Below are 10,745 nucleotides of genomic sequence, written 5' to 3' on the forward strand. Positions count from 1 at the left end.
GTTGAGTATGGGTCCCCAGCAGTGATAAACTACCGGATGCTAACTTGCATATGTTGGGCAATTTTCTTAATTAGCATAATTAGATTAAATTAGCATAATCACCTATAATAATGGAAAATATGTCAAAAACTGATTGGACGATTTGAACAATATTGGAGTGGTTTTGGGGGTTATTGAGGATGCTGAATCCATTTCTGACATTTTCTAAATTCAAAACAGCCGTTTTAAACCGGAAATGGCCATATACCAACTTAAATTGGGATGATTTTGATACTTTTTTGTTGATTTTGATTATGAATTAAGTTATAAATGTGGTTATTTATATGCTTATAGATTATCTGCATTTCAAAAGCAAAATATAGACAATCCACACAAATTATTAGAACAATGACTGCCACAATAGCCTATCAAAAATAGTCACTTCATCATTTGGAAAATCAACAAAAAAGTATCAAAATCATCCCAATTTAAAGTTGTACTATGTAACTTTTTTTATAAAACAAATCTTAAAATTCTCCTAACTATTAAATCACAAAAGTTTTAGAAGATCCGCGCCGTGAATTTCAGCCTGTAAAGCCTTCTCTGTATGTAAACTGAGATCCTTGCCGTGGACCGGATCTCGCGCCAAAATTGCGTCATCACACTACCGGCCAATCACAGCGAGGGTTATACAACTGCCGGCCAATCACAGCGCATCTTGAAGTGGGGTCGCTATGGCAGCCATATTTGTTGTCGCCCGTTTGTACCATCCCTTCTCTAGGTAATTTTGCCTACCAGGCAGGGTGAAGGAGTCCGTATCTCTGGAATTACTGAACGCACAGGAACAAGGGACCCCTTAAAAGATAGATCTCAGCGAGGTGGAGGCAGACGCGGGGGTCTGAAGGTACGAAAAACGTCCGAAAGACGCGGACGCGACCGCGGTTTGCTATAGGGCTAATGACCACTAGTTGGGCATCTTACACAGTATGGCTTTAAGTTGGTATATGGCCATTTCCGGTTTAAAACGGCCATTTTGAATTTAGAAAATGTCAGAAATTGATTCAGCATCCTCAATAACCCCCAAAACCACTCCAATATTGTTCAAATCGGCCAATCAGTTTTTGACATATTTTTCATTATTATAGGTGATTATGCTAATTAAAGCTAATTATGCTAATTAAGAAAATTGCCCAACATATGCAAGTTAGCATCCGGTAGTTTATCACTGCTGGGGACCCATACTCAACATTTCTAACATAAAATTTTAGGGTACTCATAATGTCCGGGTTCACAAATTGCCCAACATATGCAAGTTAGCATTCACTTTCTGGCTACTAGACTATCAAGGTATTTCGAGGTAATAACAGCACTAGTGGAAACTAAAGCCTGTCTTCAGTTTACTGCTCAGTGTTTAGATCCGGTCTAGAGCCCGCCTACGCGTAACCGGTCATTTACACCACCGAGTCTGGCCGTATCCGCTCTAGACAGGATCCGCAAACTTGCAAAGTGAATAGTCTTATTTTCGAGGCAAACTTCCGGGGAAGACAGAAAAAAAAGCACGCACGCCGGAAAAGGAATGGTAAAAAAAAAAAGGAGAAGCAGCCGAACGGTCAAAACATAAACACAGCAGCCAGGCAGCCAGTCAGTCTGGTCTCACTACGACACCACCAGAGCCACAACGCTGCCTGCTGCTACCTTGTTGCTCCATCCAAAAAAAAGTGTGCGTTTTCCAGGACGCTTTATTTATGCACCCGCCGTTCCTCATGCCGTGTGCTTTCCAGCAGAGCTTTAACAGCCGAGGAGGCACTTAGCCGCCGAGCTGCTAAAGTGTAGCGTTAAAGGCGAAGACAATAAATCTGCAGCAACAAAGATTAAGGAAAGTAACGCCTCGCCACCGGGCCTTCCTCCTTCTTCCACCAGAGAGAGAGAGAGAGGTAATGTTGGTTAGCCTGCGTGCTAGCAGCATGCTAGCTGGCTGCAAAACACCGATCCGCGTGCTGTTGTTGACAACCTAAATGTCAGTTTTAGCTGTCTGTCTGCACTGTCAGTTAGCAGCCGTGGACAACGACATGTTTTTATTTAATTTTGTAGTCTCTGTGTCGTTTTTCTCACAGTCGTTTACTTGGAATTGTGTTGCGTAGTCTGGTTCTAATGTATCAGGCAACAACGAGCCCTTTAAACTCATGATGAGCCAACTGTTGTTTACAGTGTGTGCAACTCCAAACAAAAGCAGCAGCAGAAGACAGACACACATTTTGTGTGTGCGTGGTTAGAGAGAGAGAGAGAGCTAATACGCTGCGTATTATGTCATTTGTTGCTGCGACGACTGGCAGTTAGCAAGATTATGTCTGCATTCAACTGTATACTTGTCTGTGGTCGTGCGTCGCAGCGTCGGTGTCGCGCACCGTAAAATAGCAGATCTGTGAGCTTGTAGATCGGCTATTTTCGGCGTGCAGCCACTGAGCTGATCAGGTAACTACATTTTTAGTTGACGTGCACTGAATTATGTCCAGTTCGACGTGCCCAGCACATGGAGTTCAGTTTTCCTGTTGTGCACCTGTCAAGCGATGTCGTGGGTGGCGAACAACTAACTAGACATGATAGACATAGACCTTTATTTGGTCTCGTGGGGGGGATTAGGTCAGGTGTCAGAACAGAATTGGTAGGCACTAGGCAGCAGAGGGATACAATCAAGGTTAATTAAGAAAAAAGTACAGTAATGTCATAAAGGCAAGCATATGGAAATAAAATTGGTCTATTAAGGTCTGATCTAGCTATCTGCATCGATTTTGCATAATGATTTTGATACCCACTGATTTTTAACAAAACGAAAATCCATTCATAACTGTTAAAGGGCAGCTACAAGTTAAAATGTTAATGTAAATAGTAGGCCTACAGTAGTGCTACATCAACTGAAGCATTAAAAATATTACTCTAAATGAAATATCATGTGAAGAATTCCATGGTATCGGAATGGTATAGACTGGTATACTCATGGATACCTCGTATCGCTATCAGAAACTCTAATTGCGACTAACTATGGAGACCGGCACATCTTGTCCGTGTATCTCTGTAGGTCACGCCTGACACTGTGGTTCCCCTGACACATCACTGTGACATTACAGGTCTATGGGTTTGTCGCTCTGACATCATGCTCTGACATCACTGTGATGTCAGGGGAACCTCTCTTAACAGAATGGGGTTGCCACTCTGACATCATGCTCTGATGGCACACTAACATACTCCCTTTTATGCCCATATATGGAGTTCCCTGATGTCATCAATATTAAGCCCTAACAGCACTTCATTTGGGAATGCCCATATATGGAGGCCACATACCACACTAACAGAATCCATACATGGCCAAGACAGCCAATATCTGTGTGGCTGGTTCTACAGACAGGGATCTCCATGTATGGGCATAAAAGGGTATGATGTCAGATGGCATAGACATTATACGACTTTCACATAACAAATAACTGAGTAAGCATGTCTGGGCTCTCACAGCATATCTCCATATACAGTACATGGATCTCCATATATGGGTACCAGGGGTCTCCATATATGGATAACTGGTCCGATTGGCGCGACCTCGCCCTTTGTCGCCCTGAGGCGTCTTACTAGTTATTATACTTTAAGTGCAATATAACAAGGTTATAGTTGTTATAACTCATGTATTTGGTCCTCTGCAGGCTCTCCTTCGGGTAGAGATAGGATCAAAGAGACGCGATGGCGGACACATCAGACAGCAAATCCACTGTGCTCAACGGTAAAGGACTGGCCAATGCAAAATAAATGATCGATTATTAGGACCTGCAATACACAATTTAAACTAGTTTTGATCCTTTATAGTTATACAGTACGTGCTAGTTGTTGTTTTTAAGATTGTGTTTGTGTCCCAGGTGGCTCAGAAGAGCAAGATCCAGGAGAGGATAGGCAAGCGGAGGGGGATTCCGGCATTGTGGAGGGGGATTCCTCTGGAATCAAAGAGGGACAAGCAGAGACCTCCTCTGAAACAGAAACAGGTGACCTCTTTAGAACAGAAACAGGTGACCTCTTTAGGATTATCACTTTAGGATAGAGATGTGCTGATTTAAACCTTTTCCTTACCGATTCTGATAACCATAACTTGTGTATCTGTTGATACAGAGTACCGATCCGATACCAGTGTGTAATATAAAAAGAGGACAGTGGTCCTCAAAGTGGGGTCCACGGACACTCAAGTTTCCTTGAGAGGGTTCCAAATGGACACTTACAGTTCTGTAACTCTGAGAGTGTACGAATGGAACCAAATGGACCCGTAGTTCCATTTGATTTGTCTGAGTTACGGGGGTCCTTGAAATAAAAACATTTTATGTAACCGAAGCCTAGAGCATTTAGTCAAATAGTCCAATTGCTGGTATGAAGACTATCATTTGAAGACCATTATTTTCGAGTTTCCTTTGAAAGTTCTGTTGACAGTGCTGAGTGAACGCTAGCCGAACCAAAAGAAAAATGCAACAATGTTGCAACTTCTCCCCATATAATGCAACAATGAGTCTTGTGGCTTGTTGGTGTGAAAGCCTCCTCCTCAGAAATGTAATGATCTCGTTGATGTTATACATTTGTCACGGTAGAAAACGCACCCTTTTAATCAAAGGCTCTGGCTCTTCTGCAGCTCCCAGACCGGCAGACGAGGAGTCGGGGGACAAGCCTATGCCCGAGGGAGGGCCGGAGGCCGGCGAAGACGAGGAAGAAGACACAGACAGCATGGACGGCAGCGGCCTTTACTCCCTGACCGAGGACGCTGAGAAGGAGAGCGAGGGAGGGAGAAGAGAGAAGGCGAAAGAGAAGGATGCGGGAAAGAGAGCCGCGAGGAAGCGGAACCGCCCCGGCGGTGGCAGTGGAGGAGGAGGAGGCGGCGCCAACCGCTCCTCCAGCTCGGACGACGATGACGACGATGACGATGACGAGGAGGAGGAAGACGACCACGAGGAAGAGGAGGAAGAGGACGAGCAGGCCATGGAGGCGTGGCTGGGGGCGGAGCTCCGCGACATGCGCGGCCCCGGCTGGCGGGCCGTGCCGTCGCTGCGCTCCCGGGAGATCGGCAAGGACTCGCACCAGTTTGTGAGGCGCGTGTGCGGCGCCCGCGGCCTGGTTCAGCGTCTGGAGCTCCAGGGGCGCCTGGAGAGGCACACGGGCTGCGTCAACACGCTGCACTTCAACCCCTCGGGCACGCGGCTCGCCTCGGGCAGCGACGACCTGCGCGTGGTCATCTGGGACTGGGCCATCCGCCGCGCCGAGCTGGAGTTTGATAGCGGACACAAGAGCAATGTGTTTCAGGTGAGCTTGTGAGATCGGGTTAGGATAGGATAATACTTTATTATTAGTCCCCCAAGGTGAAATTCTATGTGCTACAGCCGCACAGAATAATAGTAAGCAAAAAGTACTTATTAGGCAATAAAGTTGGAGGCAGGGATGTGAGGGAAGGAGTACATAGGAGGTTGTTTATGTAAATTACCAGGCTGAAATCACGACTCTGAGCAGGGAACTTAGATTTATTCATTTTAAAGGACCATGCAGTGGTCTTGCATGTTTAACCATTTAACCATGACTCAATGGTGTATTTGACATTACCGCTGACCGTTTTTAAAAGTGTACTGCTTGATAATTGGAGAAGCCATTGGATTCAGTTCATTTCAGTAGGGTGTGAAAGTTGATATAGGTAATCCAAAATATGGTTGTTTTTTGTCAAAATAAATGTATTGTGTTTTAAAGCATTTTAATGCACAGATAGACGTGGAAAGATTGATTCGTGATTGATCCATGACAGTCATGATGGATCATTCATAATCAATCAATCTTTTTTCCAGGGAGTCATGATGACTTATTAGCTGCATAGTAGTTTGTTTTTAGCCAGTAGACTCAGTTAATCTGGTAAGTTCGGTAATGTGACAAATGTACAAGTTATGTGTGAGATCTGGCCGAAGCTCTGAATACACATGTATTGACGCCGGTATGGCCCTTTTTTGAGAGAAGTCATCTCAAGGACAGAGTGAATACATTTATTGCTTAAATGTTTAGATCTTTCTAGGAGATAAGAGTGTTTAGCCAAAAGATTTATCTTGGATCATGTCCATAAAGCCATTTAAAATCCAGAGCATACAATGAACGCTGATATCCAGGGGTTCTGCTTTTGCTCTGCCTGTGTCCTCAGGCTAAGTTCCTGCCCCACAGTGGAGACTCCACCCTGGCCATGTGTGCCCGGGACGGACAGATCAGAGTGGCTGAGCTCTCTGCGACCCAGCGCTGCAAGACAACCAAGAGGGTGGCACAGCATAAAGGAGCAGCTCATAAGGTAACAATTACACTCGGGGTGTAACAGTTAAAGGACAACTTTAGTTTTTTACAACAAGGGTTCATATTTTAGATTGTAATTAAAGCATATAAAAGTTGAGTGTTAAAATTACTTCATTTACTTCTTTCTATTGTTTTAGAGATTCTTATATCAGTGGTTGGGGGCATGCGTACAAGTGGCTAAATATGTCATTTTACACAGAAAAAGCTCATTCCCAAGATACAACGCAACCTTTCATGGTTGGATGTGACTTATGGGGGATAGAGGTGTTACTGTAAATAGCAATAAAGAAACTGCTGGCTTATTGTGTCTAAAAAGACATATTTAGCCACTTGTACGCATGCCCCCATGCGTACGCATGCCCCACATTTTAGCACAGTAAACGCGATAAAACAATAGAACGAAGCAAATGAAAACATTTTAACACTCACTTTTTCACTTTTTCTTTTTTCTAATTACAATCTAAAATATGAACCCTTGTTGTAAAAAAACAAAGTTGTCCTTTAATCAAAGTTATCCATTTAGTTAATAAAAAAACGAGTTGAATCAATTTGATTTGGGGGGGGGGGGGGGAGGGGGGGGATTTATTTCAACAGATTGTTTTCAACCTTTTTCCAAAATACCAGAACTGCAAGCTCACAAGAGCTTGTGTTATTGATATTTGTATTAACAAAGTAGAAGTGGTTACTTGGACTAATCGCTGCAAAACCAAAACTACTCAGCCTGGCGGCAGCCTCAGAAGCAGTTTGGAGGCCTGGCTTTTGTTAGGATTGTCTCTTCCTTGTATTTCTTTTATTACCCATGATTAAGATGTTAAGAATTCAGACTATTCAGGTCTCAGCTTCAGCTTTGTGTGTGCTTGTGTGTGTGTGTAAGTGGATCTATAATGACTGAAAAATCGAATAATCTGTGTATGTTCGTTCTAGCTGGCCTTGGACCCAGACTCGCCCTGCTCCTTTCTATCAGCTGGAGAAGACGCTGTGGTGTTTGGTATTGACCTGCGTCTAGACCGAGCCGCCAAGTGAGTGATCTCCTCTCACACGTCACACACACACACACACACACACACACACACACACACACACACACACACACACACACACACACACACACACCATGGCTTTCATTTCAGTCGGACTGAGGGTTTTATTTAGAGTTCAAGACGACGCTTGTATTTCAGCATAGTGAAGTGTTTCACCAAAAGCCTATTTCTGTTTTGTTTATGAAGTGTAGTGACTGTGAATGAAGTGTTTGCTATCAGAGCAAGGAATGAAAGTCCAGGACTAATTTCCATGATGGTTCTCCTCATTCACACAACATTACATTTACAATGCATACAACCTTTTCCAGTAACCAGACCCATGTTAATGTAAGTAATGTTTGAGATGATGACCATCACAGACACATAAAAACACTCTCTTGCTACATGGATGTAGCTTAACCCTTGAACGCATTATTACGCTCACCGAGTGCTGCGCTGCGAGCTTGTAGATCTGTTTGCAAAGCAAACAGATCTACAGAAGCAAAAGCTCTTGTAACTCTGCTTCTGCATGGGGTCCCTGGAACAACATATTTTGAGATGGGGGTCTGTGGGCAAATGCATATCATTTTCGGGGTCCTTGACATGAAAGGTTTGAGAACCACTGATGATGAGTTTTTCAAATTTACAAATAGACATTTATAGAATCTGTTAAAAATATTGAAAATCTGCAAGATCAGATCTACAAGCTTGTGAGCTTGTATATCTGCTATTTTTCTCTAGATAAAGCATACAATAATGGATAAAGATTTAAAATCTAACATGACACAAATGCGTTTCAGGTCTAAGTTTATATGACCATATCACCTAAAACCTTCCTCACTGTGTCCCTCTACCCATATTTGACAGTAAACTGGTGGTGGTGAAGGAGGGAGACAAGAAAGTCGGGCTGTACACCATCTTCGTGAACCCATCCAACACACACCCACTTTGCAGTGGGTGGGAGAGATCAGTATGTCAGGTGAGATCTGAGGATGACATTACCTGGAGGTGACAATGGTGGTGACTGATTAATTAGTTCAAAGCTGAATTATAAGACAGAACAATATTAAAAAGCGAATTAAATTAGTTTATTGTCAGCATGCACAAGAAATGTGGCGCTGATCGGGTTCAGTGCTTTGCGAATTTAGCCATGGGAGAGACAGACTAGACAGGCCCTGAGGAGTCACACTGGAAGATAATGTTAGGTAAATCGCCATTGTTCTCCTGAAGCATGTTTGTTGTTATTGGTGAAGTATTTATACATCACTATTTCCACTTGGCCAAATGAGGCGCGTAGGACATTTGCTACCACTTGCAACCAGCTTGTATAGAGCAGCTTCACCAATGAACACAGCATTGTGATTTGCACAGCTTCGTTCACAAATTACTTGCATAGTAATGTACTTATCCATAGCTAAGGATTGGGCAGGAAGACTCTGTGTCTTTATAATCTTCATGGTTTTGATCTTAGGGTTCATTCCAACTGAAACTGCAGTTCACACATTGCGTGACTTCTCTTTTCATTTCCTGTTCCTCCCCTTTGTGGCCTTTCTTCTCCACACTATCTAGGATCTATGATCAGAGGAAGATTAATGAGAACGACAACAACGGGGTGTTGAAAAAGTTCTGTCCATCTCACCTGGTGGCCAGTGAGTCCAAAACCAACATCACCTGCTTGGTGTACAGCCACGATGGCTCAGGTAAGATCCTGTTCCCTGCATGCGCACACAGCTTTCCCAGTTCTTTGCTATTAAAGTGAAGCTTCTGGATTGTAGTTGTGGTGGTGCACTTGGGAGCTGACCGGTTGGTGCGTCACCCGTGTAATTGCATTGTCACTGGTTATATTCCGGCTGGAGAGCTTTGTTGCATGGCAACCCTTCATTCTGCCTTTGTTTTCCTGTCTCTCTTCGCTGTCCAAATAAAGCAATTAATGTCAATATTGTCTTTAAAAAAGTAAATGAAGAAAGAGTCCCTTATCAGTCCTTAATCAACTCCAAAAGATTCTCACAATGTCAACTCGGTGTGTTTTCCTTTAAATTGTCAAGAGCTTCCTGTCGGTTGTAGTTCGCTAGACATATTGAGTGATGGTCTTAGTTTTTAGTTTTTTGGTACACTGTGAATTGCACGCCTTTAAAACGCTGCTTCGTCTTTTTCTGATGGAATGCGGCCAGCTGGACTCTTTGATCTTGAGAGTGAGGTTTATTCACTTGACACCAAGGTTGTGTCCGAAATCCAAATCTTTGCATTTTTGTACCCTAATATAGTGGATTCAAATATCCCACAATGCATCTGGATTTGTGGGGTGCTTTCGATGGTCACTATTCAAGCCCTACCGCCCCACAATGCACTGCGCGGCGGCCGCTACCTCGCGCTTTGAACACGCGCATGCAGTGTGCACACGCACACACAAACTGCAGGCTCTTTTCTGGGCAGGAGGCAACGGTGCTGCGTAGCCACCTGTTGCTGAGGCAAACGCAACCTAGCCGCCCGTAGCAGAACCACCGGCTAAAGAAAACAACACGTACAAATGTCTACAGCCTTGTCACCAGAGAACAAATTATGAAAAAAGCTATAAAGTTGTTTATGAAGAGAATATACCAGTAAGACTCCCTAATCGGGAGATAAGCGACCGTTGGTCGCTTATCTCCACAAATATCACAACCTCCACCTCTCACGTCATACGGCTAGCCATAGTTACACCTGGAATGTTGAATCTCCATATATGGAGATAACCTACGCATCACACAAAGTCTGACCTCACCAGCCCATACTTGGGCATGGACGACTTATATCTCCATATACGGAGATGGCCATATTAGGGATGTTAATCGACGTATTATTGGCGAATCGACGCGTCGCGGCCGAAAATCGACGCGTCGATCGACTTTTTTCACTTTTTTTTTCCGCTAAGCAGCAGCTGAGAGGAGAGCAGCACAACGGCGCATTACTTTAAACAACACAACGTATGCTGCACCCATCAGAACTTGCATCAAAGCCCTAATAATAATGATATAATACATAATTGCTCTTCCTTGTTAGCATGGAGTCTGTTCTCTAGAGACTAGAAGCGGAGTGACAATAAGTCCATGGAACGTGCGGGAGCGCTGACCGCTCGCTCTCATATATCCCCGGTGTGTCGCATTAACGTTAACGACGAGTAGTGTGGTTTGTGATCATCGCACACAACGGCGACGCTGCCATTAACAAGCGAGCTTTCGTGTCAAGCGTGCATGCAGAGGCAGGAGGTAAACAAAAGCATCCAGTCCATAGAGATACAGTCAGGCAAGTCAGCGCGCACTGCTATGACGCGCACATCAGCACGGTCCAGCAGTGTTTCTCAACCAGTAGTCCGCGGACCTGACTAGCGCCGCATGCATGCGAATGCACAACACATGCAGGCGGCATGCA

The 10,745-nt window shown here is 44.1% G+C and overlaps 1 protein-coding gene across 1 annotated transcript in view; it reads left to right on the plus strand.

The window, feature by feature from the left end:
• The first annotated feature begins 1,594 nt into the window (after window positions 1-1,594).
• Window positions 1,595-10,745, plus strand: part of dcaf8 (DDB1 and CUL4 associated factor 8) — a 20,549-nt gene continuing 11,398 nt past the window's right edge. Inside the window, 9 exon segments of the mRNA XM_080725274.1 lie at window positions 1,595-1,913; window positions 3,672-3,748; window positions 3,882-4,004; window positions 4,637-5,301; window positions 6,176-6,316; window positions 7,243-7,337; window positions 8,205-8,280; window positions 8,282-8,316; window positions 8,907-9,037. Coding sequence (XP_080581400.1) covers window positions 3,709-3,748; window positions 3,882-4,004; window positions 4,637-5,301; window positions 6,176-6,316; window positions 7,243-7,337; window positions 8,205-8,280; window positions 8,282-8,316; window positions 8,907-9,037 — 1,306 coding nt within the window. The 5' untranslated portion in view covers window positions 1,595-1,913; window positions 3,672-3,708.

This window comes from Nannobrachium achirus (assembly GCF_963921795.1).
Source record: "Nannobrachium achirus genome assembly, chromosome: 5".
NCBI lineage: Eukaryota > Metazoa > Chordata > Actinopteri > Myctophiformes > Myctophidae > Nannobrachium > Nannobrachium achirus.